The sequence below is a fragment of the Sorex araneus genome, chromosome 8, assembly GCF_027595985.1.
Source record: "Sorex araneus isolate mSorAra2 chromosome 8, mSorAra2.pri, whole genome shotgun sequence".
In the NCBI taxonomy this organism is placed as follows: domain Eukaryota; kingdom Metazoa; phylum Chordata; class Mammalia; order Eulipotyphla; family Soricidae; genus Sorex; species Sorex araneus.
The window spans coordinates 23,075,737-23,094,691 of record NC_073309.1 but is presented as its reverse complement, the minus strand read 5'-3'; the positions used below and the strand labels follow the sequence as shown (position 1 = coordinate 23,094,691).

General features: G+C 63.6%; 1 protein-coding gene across 1 annotated transcript in view; it reads left to right on the top strand.

Moving 5' to 3' along the window:
* Positions 1 to 18,048, top strand: part of CPNE2 (copine 2) — a 45,112-nt gene extending 27,064 nt beyond the window's left edge. Inside the window, exons 11-16 of the mRNA XM_055145182.1 lie at positions 1,285 to 1,418; positions 3,638 to 3,692; positions 8,017 to 8,068; positions 10,458 to 10,591; positions 15,803 to 16,039; positions 17,577 to 18,048. Coding sequence (XP_055001157.1) covers positions 1,285 to 1,418; positions 3,638 to 3,692; positions 8,017 to 8,068; positions 10,458 to 10,591; positions 15,803 to 16,039; positions 17,577 to 17,684 — 720 coding nt within the window. The 3' untranslated portion in view covers positions 17,685 to 18,048. The remainder of the gene's footprint in view (positions 1 to 1,284; positions 1,419 to 3,637; positions 3,693 to 8,016; positions 8,069 to 10,457; positions 10,592 to 15,802; positions 16,040 to 17,576) is intronic.
* Positions 18,049 to 18,955: the final 907 nt, after the last annotated feature.

Genomic DNA, 18,955 nt, shown 5'->3' with positions numbered 1-18,955 from the left:
TCCGGGCCCTCCCACTCCCCTGCTGCCCGCCCTTCCGGCTCCTTGCACACAGGCCCTCACGGAGGGCTGGGCCCTGTTTCTGGAATGTTCTGCCTTGGCCAGGACACCCGCTCCCACTCCTCCCCATCCTCCCAGTCGCTCCTGCTGCTCTCCCGGGGCGCCCCCCTCCCCCCACGGCACGATCCCCATCACCCTCCTTGGGCCCTGCACGGCCACCCACTGCTCTGCCAAGCCTTGGGGACGGGGGCTTGTTCCGGCTCCACCCCCTGCAGGACCCAGGACCCAGCACCCAGCCTGTCCACTGCTCAGAGCACAGAGCAGATCCTCCCTGCCAGACCCAGCTGGGTCCCCCAGACTTTCTCTCCCAGCTCGTTCCTCTTTTCCTCACCCCCCAGGGGAGCCTCGGGCCTGGGAGAGAACCAGCAGGGGCCCCACCAAGTTCTCAAGGGGTCATCTTGAGGGCCAGTGCCGTAACACAGCGGGCAGGGCACTTGCTGTGCGTGTGGCTGGCCTGGGTTTGGTCCCCAGCATCCCGTAGGGTCCCCTGAGCACCACCAGGAGTGATCCCCAAGTGCAAAACCAGGAGCAACTCCTGAGCATCGCCGGGTGTGGCCCCCAAATGGAAAATAAAGAAAGGGTTCCCCCCTCTCCTTTCATGAGCCTCGTCAGTCCTTCCCTGCGGGCCATTCGTGCCCACCCCTCTGTGTGCCTGTGTGCCCCCTTCAGGGGCTGGACCGGGCTCCCTGTGGGCCGAGAGCAAGGTGGTGCCGGACTCTGCCCCCGTCAGCCCCATTCCCGGGCCGGGGGGGCCGCTGCCCTGAGCTCTGTGCCCACCTTGAACTTTCCCTGGGGGAGTGTCTGTCTTCTGAGGGTGGGTGGGCAGCGGGGGCCCTGGGCCCCGAGGACACTGACTCGGGTGCTGGCATGGACGTCAGGGACCGACGGTTGCACAGCAGCGCCTGAATCTAGAGAAATGGGGAATTCGGGGAAGTCGAGGCCCGGGGCGTGCGAGGAGAGCAGAGCACCCGGGCACAGGCCCGGCCCGGAGAAGGGGCGAGGGTGGAGGGGAGGAGGGGGAGGGGGAGGGGTTTGAGACTGTGTGTTGGCCCCCTGCAGGCTTTCCCAGGGGCAGTCGGGGGTCCCCCGGGGCAGCGGGGCCAGAGGACGCGCTGAGTCGGCGTCGAGGTCTCGGGTGGGCTGGAGCTGGGAGGTGAGGGGGTCTCAGCTGCACAGGGCGTGGAGCCAGGGTCTCTGACCACTTGGCGGCCTCTCCCTGACCTGCAGGTGGGCATAGACTTCACGGCTTCCAACGGGAACCCCTTGGACCCCTCCTCTCTGCACTACATCAACCCCATGGGCACCAACGAGTACCTGTCGGCCATCTGGGCGGTCGGGCAGATCATCCAGGACTACGACAGGTGAGGGCTGCCCGGGGACTGTCGTCGGAGCCGGAAGCTCCCCCAGGGGTCATGGAGCCGAGGGCCAGGCAGGACAGAGCCCGCCTGCCGTCCAGGGCCTTCCTGCGCCCGAGGCAGACAGTGCCAGTCGATCCCCTAGCCCGTCCGACTAAGCCCAGATCTTTCTGGAATCTTCTCCACAGAGTCAAGAGAGAAGACAGAGGGGTTGGGGCAATAGGACAGTGGTCAGGGCGTTGGCCTTGCATGCCGACCTGCCTGTGATCCCTGGCACCCCCGGTGGTCCCCCGAGCCCACCGGGAATAATCCTGGAACACAGTAAGCCCTGAGTATGCCATGTGTGGCTCCCAGACCGACCAAACAAACAACAACCAAAAGCGAAAATTAGAGGAAACAATGGGCCGGAGTGATAGCACAGCAGGTAGGGCGTTTGCCTTGCACGCAGCCGACCTGGGTTCAATCCCCAGCATCCCATATGGTCCCCCGAGCACTGCCAGGAGTAATTCCGAGTACAGAGCTGGGAGTAACCCCTGAGCATTGCTGGGTGTGACCCAAAAAGCAAAAAAAAAAGTAGAAAGAGGAAACAGAATATGTGAGGGCCTTCCCTTCCGCGTCTGGAGAGACAGCACAGCGGGCGGGGCGTCTGCCTTCCATCCCCACCAGGTCCCCCGAGCACCGCCAGGAGAGATCCCTGCGTGCAGAGCCGGGAGTCAGCCCTGAGCACCACCTGGTGTGGCCCCAAGACAAAAATAAAGAAAAGGAAAAAAAAAATGCTGGCGGTCTGGAGGTGGGGAATTTGTCCCAAATCACGTCAACGAGAAGACAGACATTCTGACCCCGGGGCCCAGTCTCCGCCGAGCACTGTGGGGGGAGCAGTGCAGTGTGCGCCCTCGTCCCGTGTCCATGTTCCTGCAGACCTCGGCAGGGGGCCGATGGCGTGGGCAGTCCCTGAGGAAAGGGTGCTGAGGGCACCAGGGTGGGCCCCGTGCGGAGTCCAGAGAGCCCTCGGGGGCGGCGTCACATCACAGGGGCCGCCTGTGGACGTCACGTCCAAGCGGTAGAGTGGGCAGGAGGCAGAAGGAGCAGGTGCCGGGGATTTGGCACCTCAGCCCCTGTGGGCGCTGGACCTCTCAGGCCAAGACGGGCAGCCTGAGGGGGCCCAGCGCCTGGCTTGGGTGCTGTGCCTCGGTGGTACTGGGCGTCCCAACCGTGCTGACTGTGCAGGACACGGGGGCCGGACATCCCCAGGAGCAGGTCAGGTTGGAGAGCCTGCTCCAGAGACCTTAGGACCACTCGGTGTCCACTCCGCTGTCCACTCGGCCACTTGCTGGGCCTGCTCCGGGCATCAGACCCTGCCCGCCCTGGAAGCCCTGGACACCCGCCCCTAGTGCTGCCCCTCCTGTGCTTGTCCCTGCCTCAGAGAGGACACCACGCTCACCCCAAGCCATCACTTCCTTCTCCTCATCTCCCGCATCCTTAGCTTTAGTACATTCTAGAAGATTCAGTCACTTCCTCTGTCTGACCCCAACTGCTCTCAGCCCATCAGAGCCCCCATTGCTCCCGACTCCGTCGTTTCAGTAGCTTCCTCACTGGTTTGGCATGTGAGGCCGGGGCTAGGGGAGCACCAAGGAGAAAGGGATTCCAGGATCCCAGGGAAATCCACAGAGAGAAGGGGCCATTTGAATGGGGCTTTGGAGGATGAAGAGGAGTCTGCCACTAGGCACGGGCTCATGAAAGGGCATTTCAGGAGCTGCGTAACCAGACGGAGGTGGGGGCATGAAGGTGCCCTGTATCTTGCTGGGACAGTGAGTGGCCAGAGAGGGCAGGTGGACAGAGATGAGACCAGTGGGCATGAGTGGAGATGAGGGGGCTACGTGGGGTGCTCATTTTAGGGGAATTTTTCCCAGCTGTGAAAGTTTGGAAGCACCTAGTTCTTGGCAGTCCCTAACTGCTGTGGCTTCCTGCTCCCAGTTGGAGGCGCTAGAAGCTGTCTGCAGCCACTGGGGGGCCTCGCAATGTCTGCCACTGGTCTCGTTCCTCAGAAAAGGTTCCAACTCAGCAGATCTCTCCAGTGTGATTTTTCCTGGAGGTCGTGGACCTGCTCTTTGTGGGCCGAGAGCCGAGTGGGCCCGGCCTCGCCTTACGGGGGTGCTTACCGGGTGTGTGGGGAGGGGGCCCTTGCCCGTCTGTCTAACCATGTTTTTGTTCTCTCTCCGGTTTAGTGATAAGATGTTCCCAGCTTTGGGGTTTGGAGCCCAGTTGCCCCCGGACTGGAAGGTGAGTGAGGCCGGACTCTGGGCCGGAGGGTCCGTGGGAGGGTGTCCAGAGGCCCTCTGGGGTCTGTGTACCCCAAACCCACACTCGTCAGCCTGAACCTGGTGCAGCCCTGGGGGTGGGGTGGGGGGCGCACAGGGCCGAGAGTCACCGGGTCTGGCCTCTGGGGCCCAGTCAGGTGGGGAAACAAGATGCCATGTTTGAAAATAAAATAGAGGGGACCCAGTGAAGTGTGAGCTTCAGGAAATAGTTTAGACTGTGTGTTCCACTTTAAAAAAAAAAAAGCCTCATTTATGACAAGGAAGACATGATGATTACCGCAGTGAGGTTCAAGAACAAAATAAAATTCAGTGCAATATGTCTTAGGTGCCAGAGTTGGAAACTTAGTTAGGTAAATGAGAACAGGCCGTGCATATACTGTGTTGGATTACATGGTTCAAATTTCCTTATTTACATAGATTAAAATCACACGGCATTTAATCACGACAGATTTGCTTTCATGGATTTATCTTCTGATATTTCCATTTGCCATTTCTTTAAGTGTTGTTGGAACCAGCAATATGAAATCAGTTTGTTCGATGCCTGCCAAGGGGGCTGGCTGCGGGGTGGCAGGGACCCTGGGAACACTGGCGGGGGGATCGGTATCGCAGCATTATAGGCCTGAAACAATTCTGTCATGAACAGCTTTATAAATCACAGTGCCTTAATTTAAAAAAATACATTAAAGTTTGTTTTTTTTTAAAAGAAGAATAAAGTGGATGTTCCATATACCTGGAACATAGAGATACTAGAAAATTAGCCATTTATCTGAAATTCACGTGGGGTGGGGCAGACTGTATACTATCAGGCAGCCCTGCTTACTGGGGGAGGGGGTGTTTGGGCCACGCCCAGGGGTGCTCAGGGATCCTAACAGTGCTCGAGGAACTTCTTTGGTGCCAGGGAAAGAACTTGGGTCGGCCACGTGCAAGGCAAGCGCCTTAACCCCTGTGCCAAATCTGCAGCCCCGACTGCACGTAGTTACTTCTTCCCTCCCCTCTCTTTATATCCAGCATGCAAGATAAGCCCTTGACGGAGCCAGATGCCCCTGTGAGACAGCCCTGAAGACAGGCAGGGTCATCCTTGCTGAGAGGGGGCAGCGCAGGTGTGGGAAGCCCAGGAGGAGGGCCCAGCCTGGTTAGGGGGCTTCAGGGAAAGCTTCCTGGAGGAGGCAACAACTCAGACAAGGAGAAGGGAAAGTGGAAGTTTACAGGGAATTCGAAAGAGCGAAGGGGCAGAGTCACGGAGGCAGTGGGGTCAGCGGTGGCACCTGCCGCCCGGTCCTCACCCCTCTGGGGAGGAGGATTTTAGCCGAGTCTCAGGGAGTGGATCAGGGCAAAGTCCTGGGGACCAAGGCAGCATCTCTGGGCGGATGCCGCGATGCCAGGGAGCCGGGAGCAGGCGGCTGGGGTGGCCGGGCCCAGCGCGAGCCTGTTGCTAGGACACCAGCCGGCTTTCAAAGAACTCTGGCTGAACGAGCTGTTTTCTTGTGCAAAAGCCTCCTTGGAAATGTCACAGGGCAGCTCTGGGGAGACAAGAGGAGTGGCTGGCAGTGCCAGCAGGGATGCCCACACCTGCCTTGGACAGGCGGACAGGCAGGGGCTCTGTCCCCCTACTGTCCCCCACCCCCGCCACGGGGAGACACTCTACGGTCTCTTCGTCATTGCTGGCTGTCTTCACTCTCCCGGCTTCTGTCTGGACTTCCAGTCACTCCTGCCCCAGGGCCTTAGCTCATGATCAGCCCTGGCCAGTCATTGGTTCCTTCTCATGGACTCTGCCCAGGCCTTCTCAGCACCTCCCCGCCCCCCAGGTGCGCTCTGGGGGGCTCCCTCCCCGCCGCTCACCTCAGCCTGGGTTGTTTCTGGTGAATTGCTTCCGGGTGGGCCCTGGGGTGGGGGTGGGGGACTTGTGCAGAGGAAGCTGAGGCCGGCGGCTGGTTCTCGGGCCCGGGAGTTGGGGAGCAGCGTGGAGACGCGACTCTGCTGTCTGCCCTGGGAACCATCAGGCCCCGGGTCAGGGCAGCCCCGAGAACACCCGGGGACGGGGAGCGGCCCCAGGGGCCCGCAGGACAGCGGGGAGGGCCTGGTCTTGCATGCGGCCTGCCCAGGTTTGCTCTCCAGCACCCCATAGGGTCCCCCAGGACTGGGCCCTGAGCACTGCAGGGTGGGCACCCCCCAGAAAAGGTGGGGAAACTGAGGCTCAGCGGGCGGGCCCCTGGGAGCCTTTCACTCCCCCCCCCTGCCCTCCCCCGGCCATGTCCACTCCCGCCGTGTTTCCGTCTCTCACTGGGCCGCAGCGGGGGCAGCCGGGGTGCCGGGACCCTCATGGGCTGGGCCCGGCCCTGTCCGAGTTGCCGAGTTGGCTGCTGAGCGGGGCAGCGCCTCACCGGTGGGCCCTGAGCCACCCCTGCCGTCCTCGGGGAGCCCCCGGCCCTCTGCACCTCAGTGTCCCCCTGCTCAGGTGGGGCTCCCCCCGCCCCCACCCCCAGGTCTGTCGAAGCTCCTTGGATCTGATTTCGCAGGAAGTTGCTGGCCCGGGGAGGCCCGTTTCCCTGGCAACCATCTTCTCTCCCAGCCCCTCGTGCAAGCCCCCCACCCCCCACCGCTGTGGAGGCTCGCGACATCTCCATGGCAACGGGACCTCTGGCCCCCACACCTGGGGGACCGGGCGGAGAGAGCCCCCCGGGGACGTCAGGGGACGGGCCCCGGGGAGGCACCCGCAGAGCCAGCGTCCCAGGCCACCAGCTTGTCCCCAGCCCCCAGCTGTGCGGCCCGAGGGGCCTGGGCATCGGGACTGTCCACGCCGGGAAGCGCCGGCACCTCCTTCCCTTCTCTGGGGCCCCTCAGCCTGCGGGTGTGTATTTGCAAAACGGGGCCCCTGGGCCGGAGCCAGCCTCAGGCAGCGGGGTCTGTCTGGGCTTCTCTGTGCCCCCCCCACCCTGCTCGCCCCCGCCCGGGCCCCAGGCCACATCCAAGTTAGTGAGTTCGTGGAGTGTCAGCTGACCTGGGCCCAGGCTCAGCTCGGCCCCTCAGTCAAGAGCAGCTGCTGGAACGTTCCAGCCCACCCGTGTCTGTCCGATCGTCTGAAAAATGGGATAATACCAGGCCTTGCCCCAGAGGCCCCTTCTGAGGCGGGGGCGGGGGGCGCAGGAGGCAGAGAGAAGGGGCTGCGAGTGGGGAGCATCCCCCACCCGTCTCAGCTCTCTGGCCTCTCCTGGGCCCCCAGGTCTGTGGCCCCTCAGTTCCTCCTCGCACCCCACGTGTGTCCGTGTTATTGATGTCGCCGTGGTCCTGGGTTCCTGGGGTGTCACACCTGCAGGCTGATGGCGCAGAAGCTGGCCCAGTCCCCGGGGGTCCGGGAGGGGGAACAAGCCTCTCAGCCTCCTGCCCTCCAGCAACCCCCCTCCGCCTCCCCCTGTCCTGGTGGGCGCGGTGTTGAGCCAACCCCCAGGAGGGCTCGCAGGCAGAGGCCAGGAGGACCCTCGAGGCCCAAAGCTGGAGGCTCGAATCATGAACCCACACAGTGGCCGCCCCTTCCGGCATCACTCGCCCCTGGGGGACTCTCCGAGGAGCCCCCCCCTCCCCCCGCCATGAAGAGACAGGGTGGGGGGACGTGGGCCGTTTCCTTGGATTCCTCCCCCAGGAAGTGAGGGTGGGGACTTGGAGAGGGTGTACCAGGGCTGAACACAAACTCTGCATGCAGGGGGTCTGGGTTTGCTCCCCCCGAGCACAGAGCCAGGAGTCACCTCTGAGCATCACATGGTGTGACTCAAAAAAAAATTTTTTCTTTTTTGCTTTTTTTGGCTCACACCCAGCGATGCTCAAGGGTTACTCCTGGCTCTGCACTCAGGAATTACTCCTGGCAGTGGGAAGGCCGGGGATCGAACCCTGGTCGGCCGCATGCAAGGCAAACACCCTCCCCGCTGTGCCCCGTGACTCAAAATTTTACGAAGACAGAAAAGGGTGGGGCCCGGGAGTTGGCTCCAGGAGGCCACTGGGCAGAAGCCTGAGGGACACCCCCAGGGCCTCGGGTCCCTCCCCCCGAGTGCTCACGTGACCCTGGCCCCCCCAGCAGCACTGGGCCTGACCAGCACTCCTTGGCTGGCTCTAGCACCAGCCAGGCTGAGTATCCCCGGGGGGCCCTGCCCCCGCCCCCCAGCAGGGCTGGGAGCCTGGCTCAGACTCAGTGAGGAGGTGAGAACAGAGGAGGTGAGAACAGCGGTGGGGGGCTCTCAGCAGAGGGTGCGGGGTCACCCAGGCCCGCCCCAGCCCCGCCTCCCTCTGCCTTGCAGGTGTCTCACGAGTTCGCCATCAACTTCAGCCCCACCAACCCCTTCTGCTCAGGTGAGTGTCCCTCGCCCTCGTGCGTCTGTCTGTCCAGGGTTAGTGGGGGGGGGCGTGAGGGGGCAATGGGGGTTCACACTCTTGCTCCTGTCCCCAGAATCTCACGTGCAGATCAGGCGCAGGTCAGGCTTCAGGGCCACTTGCTGCCCTCTCCCTGCTGTGTGGCCTTGGGGAGATCACTGCCCCTCTCTGGGCTTTTGCCTTCTGTCTGTCTCAGGGGGCTGTGCACCTGCGTGGTCAGGTGGGACTGGAGCAGAGGGCGGCGGGTCTCACACCTGCCTCCCCTCAGCCTCCCCTGACCTCACCCCGCCTTCTCCAGAGGGCCTTGGCACCCAAGGATTGAGGGGAGTGGGCAGGAAGGTCAGAGTGGGTTTGTGCCCGCCCCACCTCTAGGCTTGCGAGGACTTTGTTTGTTTCCTCTGGGGAGGAGGCGTGCTGGGGACCACACGCAGCAGTGCCCAGGGTCACCCCTGGAGTGTGACCGGGAGCCAGACTGAGGTCGGCTGTGTGCCAGGCCGCGCCCGCCCCTGCACTCCCCCTCCCCAGACCTCAGGCCATGCCTGAGTCTCCCAAAGCCAGGGGAAAGGCACACGGGAGCCCCATCAGCCCCACGGCAAGGCTGGGGATCACCGGGAGAGCCCTGGGCCCCCCGGCGCTGCCAGGGACACCCCCAAACACAGGAGTGGAGCAGACAAGGGGGCCCGGTGGCGATGGAAGGGGCTCCCTGCCACCGTGGGACCTTTCAGTGCCCACCTGGCACACGGGGGCAGTGCATCCGTGCCCACCTGGCACATGGGGGCAGTGCATCCGTGCCCGCCTGGCACACGGGGGCAGTGCATCCGTGCCCGCCTGGCACACGGGGGCAGTGCATCCGTGCCCGCCTGGCACACGGGGGCAGTGCATCCGTGCCCGCCTGGCACACGGGGGCAGTGCATCCGTGCCCGCCTGGCACACGGGGCAGTGCATCCGTGCCCGCCTGGCACACGGGGGCAGTGCATCCGTGCCCGCCTGGCACACGGGGCAGTGCATCCGTGCCCACTGGCACACGGGGCAGTGCATCCGTGCCCGCCTGGCACACGGGGGCAGTGCATCCGTGCCCGCCTGGCACACGGGGGCAGTGCATCCGTGCCCGCCTGGCACACAGGGCAGTGCATCCGTGCCCGCCTGGCACACTGGGGCAGTGCATCCGTGCCCGCCTGGCACACAGGGGCAGTGCATCCGTGCCCCCTTGGTTGAGGCTATGCAGGGCTGGGCCCTCACCGGGAGAGGTAGCCCCGTGCTGGGCCTGAGCTCCAGGGACCTGTGACCAGGATCAGGCCGGCCAGCGCAGTGCTGGCCAGAGGCTCTCTGGACACAGGACAGGGGCATTCTCAGGCCCACAATGGTGACTGCTCCCAGCATGGCCAGCAGCCCAGTCCCCCAGTGGCCCTGAACAGAAGCCAGCACATGTCCAGAGTGGCTTCCCCAGTCCCACGGCCCCCTGCTGACCGCCCTGCCCTTCTCTAGGAAGATGCCACTGGGGTCTCCTGCCAGCAACCCAGAGCACACGATGAGCAGCCCCCTTCATGATGAGTGACCTCTTACATGATGAGTGACCCTTCATGATGAGTGACCTCTTACATGATGAGCAGCCCCCTTCATGATGAGTGACCTCTTACATGATTGACCCTTCATGATGAGTGACCTCTTACATGATGCACTCATCATGTAACCCCACTGAATGACCCTGCTGAATGAAGAGTGACCCCTTACTTGAAGAACCCGGGTCGGCCACCTGCTAGGCAGATGCCCTACCCTCTGTACTATCACTCCAGCCTGATGAGTGATCCCTTAAATGATGTGTGACCCATTGAATGAGTGACCCCTCATGATGAGTGACCCCCTGGTCACTTGATGAGCGACCCCTTACGTGAGTGACCCGTTGAATGAGTGACCCTTTGTGACGAGCGGCCCACCGAAAGGCGAGAGACCCTGTTAGTGCTGCAGAAGCTCTGAAAGCTGGGCCACTTACCCCCTCCCACAACTGAGGGGGGGATCCCCAGCAGGGCTGGGCTCTAGGCCAGGGTGGGCTCGTTCCGGGTGCTGCATGGCCCCACTGCCCACAGCTCTGCTGGGCCCGAGCCTTGAACCATCGCGGCCAATGGCCAAGTATCCCCAGGAGGGGCCCCAGGCGCCCTGAGCACTGTTTGGGAGTACCACCGAGGGAGAGCAAGCCTCCCGCTAAAGCTGTAGGCACCTGCCCGCCTCCCCCACTTCGGGGCTTCTTCCTTCTGTCTCAGGGGGGGGCTTCCTGCCCTCCGCCAGCCGCAGCAGGGGCCTGCGGGGCCTGCGGGAACTCGGGGGGCGCGTGGGCGGTGTGGGCCAGGCTGACCCTGGTCTCCCGGCGCAGGCGTGGACGGCATCGCGCAGGCGTACTCGGCCTGCCTGCCCCACATCCGCTTCTACGGACCCACCAACTTCTCCCCCATCGTCAACCACGTGGCCCGCTTCGCTGCCCAGGCCACGCAGCAGCAGACGGCCACGGTGAGTCAGGGCCACCCGCGTGGGCGTGGGGCCGGGCGACCCCAGGGTGGGCGGGAGGAGCCCTGGTCCCCGCCCCCCGCCCCACCCCGAGGGGCTGCTGCGGCATCCTCCAGTGCCTCAGTTTACCTCCAAGTTTAGTAGGGAGGCTGGTCCTGGCACCCCAGGCACAGAGCTGAGAGGCCACGCTGCCCTGCGTGCGAATCAGGGCTGGGGGCGCTGGGAGGGGCTCCCTGGCTCCCACCTCCTGTTCGGGGGGGGGGGGTCTGCTGGGCTGGGCAGCCAGGCCCCACACAGGGTCCTGCCTGGGGCTCCCGCCTGGCCTGAGGCCACCGGGTTGCCGTGTGGCTCCGGGCAGGGCCTTTAAAGGCATCCGGGGCTGCCCAGGCTTCCCCCTGCCTCCCCGCTCCAGGCCCGGTGCCAAGGTCGGGGTAACGGGGTGCCCTCGCCCGCCTCCCAGGCAGCCCCCAGGACCTGCCCGCTGCTCAGTCTCACAGGGTTGGGGGGCTCTCCTCCCACCACCGCCCAGCTGCCCGCTCATAGGCTGGGAGTGGGACCCGGGTCCAGGGCTGGGGCCCCCGCCCTGTGATGGGGGCTCCCTACGCGCCTGGCTAGCCCTGCCCCCTCCGCGCGCTCTGGTGTCCCCCAGACAGACTGAGCCTTCTACCCCCTCTGCAAAGTCTCACCCCGATTCCCACTCCCAGCACCCCTGCAGGGTCAGTGGCCTTTCCCCCCTCCCCCCCTGCGCCCCTGCTTTCATTCCTGCCGGGATGAGTCCACAAGAGCCCCGGACTTGGCCTCTTCCCAGCCTCGGCTCCTCAGGGACCCCCTTCCTTAACTAGGCCGCTTCCGCCCCTGGCCGCCCTGCTGTCCCCCCCTCCCCAGCAGGGCCGCCCTCTCCCCCAGCCTTTGCTGGCCCCTCCCTGCAGGAGGCCCTTCCGGAAAGCCTGGCCAGCTCCCTCGAGCATCCCCCTCCGGCACCCCCACTGCAGGTCACTCCCCGGGCCACTTGGCTTTCACTCACTCCAGCTTTGCTCTGCTCCGTGTTTCCCCCCCACCCCCGCCTCCACCCCGAGGGTGGGGATGAGCGGCTGTTCCCCACGGTTCCCCAGGCCTGTGGCAGTGCTGAGAGGGGAATGGACGCTTTTAAGTCTCAGAGTGGGGCCAGGGGTAGGTAGGGCGCCGGCCTCGCCTGTGGCTGGCACCACGAGGAGGAACGCCTGAGCACAAAGCCAGGAGCAGCCCTCGAGCACTGCTGAACGTGGCCCCTCATTTTTTTTTTTTTTAAGGTTTATGATGGGCCGCACTTAGAGGTGATGCGCAGGGCTTACCCTTTGCTCTGCACTCGGGAGTCACTCCTGGCAGTGCCTGGGGGACGCTATGGGGTGCCGAGGATCGAACCCGGGTTGGCCGTGTGCAAGGCAAACACCCTCCCTGCTGTGCTATTGCTCAGGCCCCTGGGCCCAAAATTTTAAGAAAATTTTGAAATAATTTTGAAATAAAGATATATTTAAATAAAGATATAAAAATTTGAAAGTAAAGATAAAAAGGATAGGGGCTGGAGCACAGCGGGTAGGGCGTTTGCTTTGCACGCGGCTGACCCTGGTTCGAGTCCCAGCATCCCGTATGGTCCCCCGAGCACCGCCAGGAGTAATTCCTGAGTGCATGAGCCAGGAGTAACCCCTGGGCATTGCCGGGTGTAACCCAAAAAAGCAATAAATAAATAAATAAATAAATAAATAAATAAATAAAAATAATAAGGATACTCATGGGGAATGGGTGCAGTTAGACCCTGTGGGGGGTGGGCCTGTCGCTTCCCCTGCTGTGGGCTGTGCCAGGGGTGGGCCTCGGTGGTTGCAGACCCCGACTGCCCCTTGTGCGGATGCGTTAACCAAGGCCAAGCATTCAAACACGGGGTGAGGCCCACGGTGGCCAGCTCCCCACGGCAGTGTGCAGGGGGCAAGGCTGACACTGCGGGTGACCACTGTGTCTGGAACCGAGGCCCGGGCACTGGCGAGCAGCGGGTCAGCACCCCGTGCGCGGGTGGGAAGGCGTTAGGGTGAGCACAGGGCTGGGGCGAGCGGGAGGAAGCGGGTGTGGGCGGAGGGAGGGCTCTAGTGCCAGCCCTGAAGGGGGCAGCTCAGAGCCCGGGACAAGCCCTTCTGTGAAATGGGACGAAACTGGGGCTGGGCCCGAGAGGGGGTGACTCCCGGCTCAGTGACTCAGTGCCTGGGGGTGCTGGGCTGCAGCTGTCACGTCACTGACCCCAGCTGCACTGCCGTGGGTTCTTAGACGTCAAATCTCATGTCAGGAGCACTGGGCCAAGCGGCTAATTCCCAGCCCTCGGAGTCTGGAGAACGGGGTAGAGGCAGACGGTCACTCCGTCCCGGAGAGGTGTGTGGGTTGCTGCTGCCCTGCCAGTCTATCTCTGGAGCAGGGGAGGAGCGTGAGGTGCAGACAGTGTGTGTGCGGTCAGGGGGAGGCAGAGGGGGAACAGGATGGCAGGGCACATGGGGGGCCCAGGAGTGTCCAGGGGAGCCCTTGGGGGGCCCAGGAGTGTCCAGGGGAGCTCTCGGGGGCCCTGGGAGTGTCCAGGGGAGCCGTTGGGGGGCCCAGGAGTGTCCAGGGGTGCCCTCTGCACGGGTGTGTGGTGGAGGGGGAGATGCGGGGAGGGCAGGAGGGAGTCAGCCAGGAAGGGCCCGGTGGTGGGGCGGCTCGGGCGACACCAGGCTGGCCTGGCGGTGGGCACGGCCGAGCCCCTCCCGCCTCCCTTGCCTGATTCCACTCTCCGCTCTCCCCGCCGCTCCTCCCTCCTGCGCTCTCAGTAGCGGGGGTGGAGGTGACCCCAGACCCCCGTTTTGGTGGCGGGCCTTAGACAGCCTTGGCCCGGGAGGAGTGAGTGGGGCCGGGCAAAAGAGGCCAGCCCTATGGTGGGCACTGCGGCCAGCTGACTGGCGAGGGCAGTGGCTTTGGCGCTGGGCTTGGGCTTGCCTGGGCCTCCCCCCTGCCAGCCCCCAGCGCCGGGGCCAGTCTGGACTGTGCGTGTCCCTGAGCCGCTGTCCCGTGGGTGCTCACCCTGTCTGTGCCCCCAGCTGCAGGCTGATGGAAAAGGGGGAGGGGGGCTGCAGGACCACGTGGGGGGAGACTGCCCAGCTGGAGGGCCTTTCCTTCCTCCTCTCCAGCTGAGGGGCCCCCCACAGTGCCCCACAAACCTGGCAGTGGAAGTGGGGTTCGAGGCCGCTGAGGGGCTAGAGCAAGGCTGTTCTCCCAGGACATCGGGGCGGGATGAACTTCTGAAGCTGCCCCTACCCCGGGGGTGGGGTGCTGGCTGGGGCCCTCCTCTGTGGGATCCAGCTACCGTCTCCATAGCAACAGGTCTCCTCCTGGTGACTGGCCCCTTAAAGGCACAGTGCTGGGGAAGCAGGAGCCGGCCCCTGGAGCCCGAGTCAGGGTGGCGACCTCTGTTTGTGTTGGGGGGACAGCAAGCCAGGGGGGCTGCAGGTGCTGCCGCTGTTGTCACCTCTGCAACTTCCCCAGGCAGCAGATGGCTTTGACCTGGTTTATTGGGGCCCCAGTTCCTCCCCCCTAGGATTCCAGAGTGTCAGACCGAAGGGAGAAGCCACCACGTGAGTGTGTTAATCTATGTCTAGGACAGTGGGGCAAACTGAGACCCAGCCCCCACCCCTGGGGCAGCCAGAGAGCACTGGGCACACAGCCGGGCTCCAAATGTCCCTCTCCGCCCACTCGGGATCCTGGGGTCCGTCCCCAGGTCCATCCCGGACCCTTTCTGCCCCCCTCCCCCAGTGTACTCCAGCTGTGTCGCCCGCAATAGTGGTTTGGGTTTTGAGGAGTGCTTCTTTTTCAAACTTGAATAATTGTATACAGGAACTTTCAACCTGCTGCAGGTGAAAAGCCACTTACTGGAAATAAAGTAGCAGTGAGAGTAGCTCCAGCCCATTGCAGATGACAGTCCATCTAGCTCAGACTATCGCCTCCCAGTGCTGAAGAAGGTGCGCACTTGGGAGAGGCATTCAGCGCCCCCAGCCCCCAAGCCGAGACCCTCCTGGGGACGGTCCCTAGACTCGAAAGCCCTCTGCGAATCGGAGCTGCTTCCCTTGTTGTAACTGAGCGCTGCAGTTACAGCCCTGTGGCTGCCAGGGGCGTGGCCTGGATCACCACTCTCAGCCCCGACTGGGGGCGGGGGAGCATAGCACAGAGGGCAGGAGGGGCCCTGTGCGGAGGGGTGGCAGCCAGGACGCAGCCCGACATGGCCACGGGCAGCCCCACTTTGCAGAAGTCGCCACATGGCAGGCGGCCCCGCTTGTGGAAGGAGCCACGTGATGGGGCAGCCCCACTTTGCAGTAGGAGCCACGTGTTGGGGAGCTCCCCTTTGCAGTAGGATCCACGTGGTGGGCAGCCCCCCTTTGCAGTAGGATCCACGTGGTGGGCAGCCCCCTTTGCAGTAGGAGCCACATGGTGGGGCAGCCCCCCTTTGCAGTAGGAGCCACGTGATGGGGCAGCCCTACTTTGCAGTAGGAGCCACGTGGCGGGGAGCTCCCCTTTGCAGTAGGAGCCACGTGGCAGGCAGCCCTGCTTTGCAGTAGGAGCCACGTGGTGGGGCAGCCCCCCTTTGCAGTAGGAGCCACGTGGCGGGGAGCCCCCTTTGCAGTAGGAGCCACGTGGCGGGGAGCCCCCTTTGCAGTAGGAGCCACGTGGTGGGCAGCCCCCCTTTGCAGTAGGAGCCACGTGGTGGGCAGCCCCCTCTGCAGTAGGAGCCACGTGGTGGGGAGCCCCCCTTTGCAGTAGGAGCCACGTGGTGGGGAGCCCCCTTTTGCAGTAGGAGCCACGTGGTGGGGAGCCCCCCTCTGCAGTAGGAGCCACGTGGCGGGCACCCCCCTCTGCAGTAGGAGCCACGTGGCGGGAAGCCCCGCTTTGCAGATGCACAAGAAGTGGCACAGGGACTTGGGTCTCTGGCCTGGAATCCCACCATGTGGTCACTGGCGAGTCCTGATTCCAGGGCTCTGAGAAGCTCCAGTGCGAGCACCTGAGACCCCAGCAGGACGGCGAGAGACGGCAGCCGTGCCATGGCTGAGCTGCGCGGGGACACAGGCCTGCAGGGCGCCAAGGCTCCCTCTGGGGAAGGAGCGGCTCTGCCTCCCAGGGGCCCTGGGAACCCGGGGCCTGGGGCCTGCTGAGTCACCCCCCTCCCTGCAGCAATACTTCATCCTCCTCATCATCACCGACGGCGTCATCAGTGACATGGAGGAGACGCGGCATGCCGTGGTGCAGGCGTCCAAGCTGCCCATGTCCATCATCATCGTGGGCGTGGGCAACGCCGACTTCGCGGCCATGGAGTTCCTGGACGGGGACAGCCGGGCACTGCGCTCTCACACGGGGGAGGAGGCGGCCCGCGACATCGTGCAGTTCGTGCCCTTCCGGGATTTCCGCAACGTGAGTGTGGGCGCCGGCCGGGGCGGGGGGCGCGACAGGGCCCCTGCAAGCGCAGTCCTTCCCCGCCGCCGACCGGCTTGCTCCCCACGTCCCCAGCTCCTCAACTCCCTCGACTCCCGACTCCTGGGGCCTGGCGCCAGGCCAGGGCTGGCCCCGACGGGGCCCGGCGCCCTCGTGTAAGCGAGCGCTTGTTTCAGCAGCGGATGGCGTTGGCAGCCCGGGTGGGCACAGTCAGGGGGCACAGTACCCCTCGGGGCTCCAGGGCATTCTGGAGGACCTGCCTGGCACCCCCCAAAACCTGGGTCTGGCACGGAAGCCAGAGTTCCTTGTGGGGTGAGAGAATTCCAGGCAGGTACAGGACGGGGGTTTTCCTGCTGATGACGTCCCCTCCCAGCAGCCTCAGCTCGCAGGGGGAAAGCAGCCCCTCTCCAAAGGGTGCGCGGTGGGCCTGCCGGCACCCACTCTGCGCCTGCAGGTGGTGCTGACCCCAGGTCTGCCCACAGGGCGCTGGGCTCGGCTTACAGGAGGCCCGGGGAGCCCTGGCGTCTCATGGCCACCACCCTGGACTGTGAGCCGGGGGCCCAACTCTCCTTTGAGCAGCTCTGCAGGTGGCCTGGGGCCAGCCCCGCCCTCGCTGGGCCTCGGTCCCTTTAGGGGACTCTCAGGGGGTTGCAACTCGGACATGGGACTGGAGAGACAGTTTATTTATTTATTTATTTATTTTGCTTTTTTTTGGGTCACACCTGGCGATGCACAGGGGTCACTCCTGGCTCTGAAACTCAGGAATTACCCCTGGCGGTGCTCAGGGGACCATATGGGATGCTGGGAATCGAACCTGGGTTGGCCGCGTGCAAGGCAAACGCCCTCCCCGCTGTGCTATCGCTCCAGCTGGAGAAACAGTTTAACAGGCTGAGCCTGCTCGTGGCTTGGGGGAGGCTCCACCTCTAGGGTGCATCTCCCCCACCCCAGCACCCAAGGGAGGGACCCCTGAGCCAGGAGCAGCCCCCCAGGCACTGCCAGCTACACCCCCCCCCCCAGCAACAACAAAGAAACCGACCCCAAAGAGCAGACAGAACGCTCTGCTTTGTGCTCTGGGGGCTGCACCCCCGCGGAACCTTCTAGGTTTCCGAGTGGTGGTTGGGTCCCTTCCTGAGGATGAATCCCGGGCGTTCCCCTCCCCATCCCGCACTGGCACGGGGTCCGAACAGCCCTCCCCCCGCCCCCACCTCGGGCAGTGAGCCGAGACTTCGTGCCTCTCGACGGTGACCCAGAAGGTGCTGGGGAAAGGCTGCCGCCTCCACCGTCTCTCCCTAAAAGCCTCCCACAGACACATTCATCCGGAGCGAACGCGACTCCCAGGCGCGCGAGTTACACTTAGCGTGGAGGGAGGCCCTGCTAATGGAGGGTTTTGGGCAGGGCCGGGGGCAGCGGGGCGGGCGCTGGTCCCAGACAGCCCTCCAGTAAACCTTCCTCTCCTCCCCTCCCTTCCCCTCCCCTGCCCTCCCCTCTCCTCTCCACCCACCCCTGGGCCTCGCAGGCAGCTAAAGAGACTCTGGCCAAAGCCGTGCTGGCGGAGCTGCCCCAGCAGGTCGTGCAGTATTTCAAGCATAGAAACCTGCCCCCCACCAACTCGGAGCCCGCCTGAATGCCAGCCGGCACCCAGCAGCATGCACTGTACCTCCCCGGCCCCCCACAGCCAGCCACTCCCCTCCCCCACCCGGCCCCACTCTGAACGTGCACGAGTTACCCTGCATCCTCGTGGGTGGCCTTTTTTTTTTTTTTTCCCTCTAAAGCCAATCCACATTTTTTTATTTTTTACAACTGGACCTCCGCCCCCGACTTCCCCCAGCCCAGCTGGGCTTCCTTCCTTGGAGTCCACTGATGACGCTTCGGGCCAGACCAGCTTCCTCTCTCCTCCTCCTCCACCTGTGCCACGCTCCAGTATTGAATGTACTTTGTATAATTTTAGTGGAATTCTTGTTATTAAAGAGAATAAAATTTTTACGATCCTAACTGGCGTTTTCCAAATACTGAGCGGCTCCGGGAAAGCTCTATGCCAGTGCACGATTGTGGCGTGGCCGGCCTGTTTCGTGTGTGTGTGTGTGTGTGTGTGTGTGTGTGTGTGTGTGTGTGTGTGTGTGTGTTCTACTCAGGGTATTAAAGGCATTTCAGATGTTCCTGATTGTGGTGTGGCCGGCCTGTTTCATGTGTGTGTGTGTGTGTGTGTGTGTGTGTGTGTGTGTGTGTGTGTTCTACTCAGGGTATTAAAGGCGTTTCACATGTTCCTGTGTCAGTCAGCTCCTTTCTCAGCGGGGGTCAGATAGGCTGGCTGACTGAGGACTGTGCAAAACCCTTTTCCTAGGGTCAGAGAGAGAGAATGGAGCAGGGATGGTGGGGGGAGGTGCTTGCTTTGCACATGGTTGGCCGAGTCTGGTTCAAACCCCGACACTGCATATTGGTTCCCCGAGCCCTGCCAGGAGTGACCCATGAGCCCAGAGCTGGGAGTGAGCCCAGAGCATGGTTGGGTGTGGTCCAAAAATCCAAGAAAAAAAAAATAGAGCACAAAAAGAAAAACTCCCTTCCCCGGTGAGGTGAGCCTGTGACGTTTGAGCAGTCACTTCTCCATGGAGACACAGTCCCCAGGAATAGTGATACCTGTTGTGGGGCAGGGACCTTGGCACGCTGCACGTGAGTGCCATGAGCAGAATACGTGCCCCCCCCCCCAGCCCCGCACGCTGACCCTCCGGCCTCCTGCAGTCTCCGTCCCGTTTCTGTAGCCCCTCCAGATCACTGCTGCTGTCACTCCGTGTCCTGTGTTGGGGTGGGTGGGGGCTCACGAGACAGTGCTTGCTCTCGCCCATGTGCTCCTCCAGGTTCCCCAGGCACTGGGCTGCTCCCCGGGCCCGACAGCGTGTG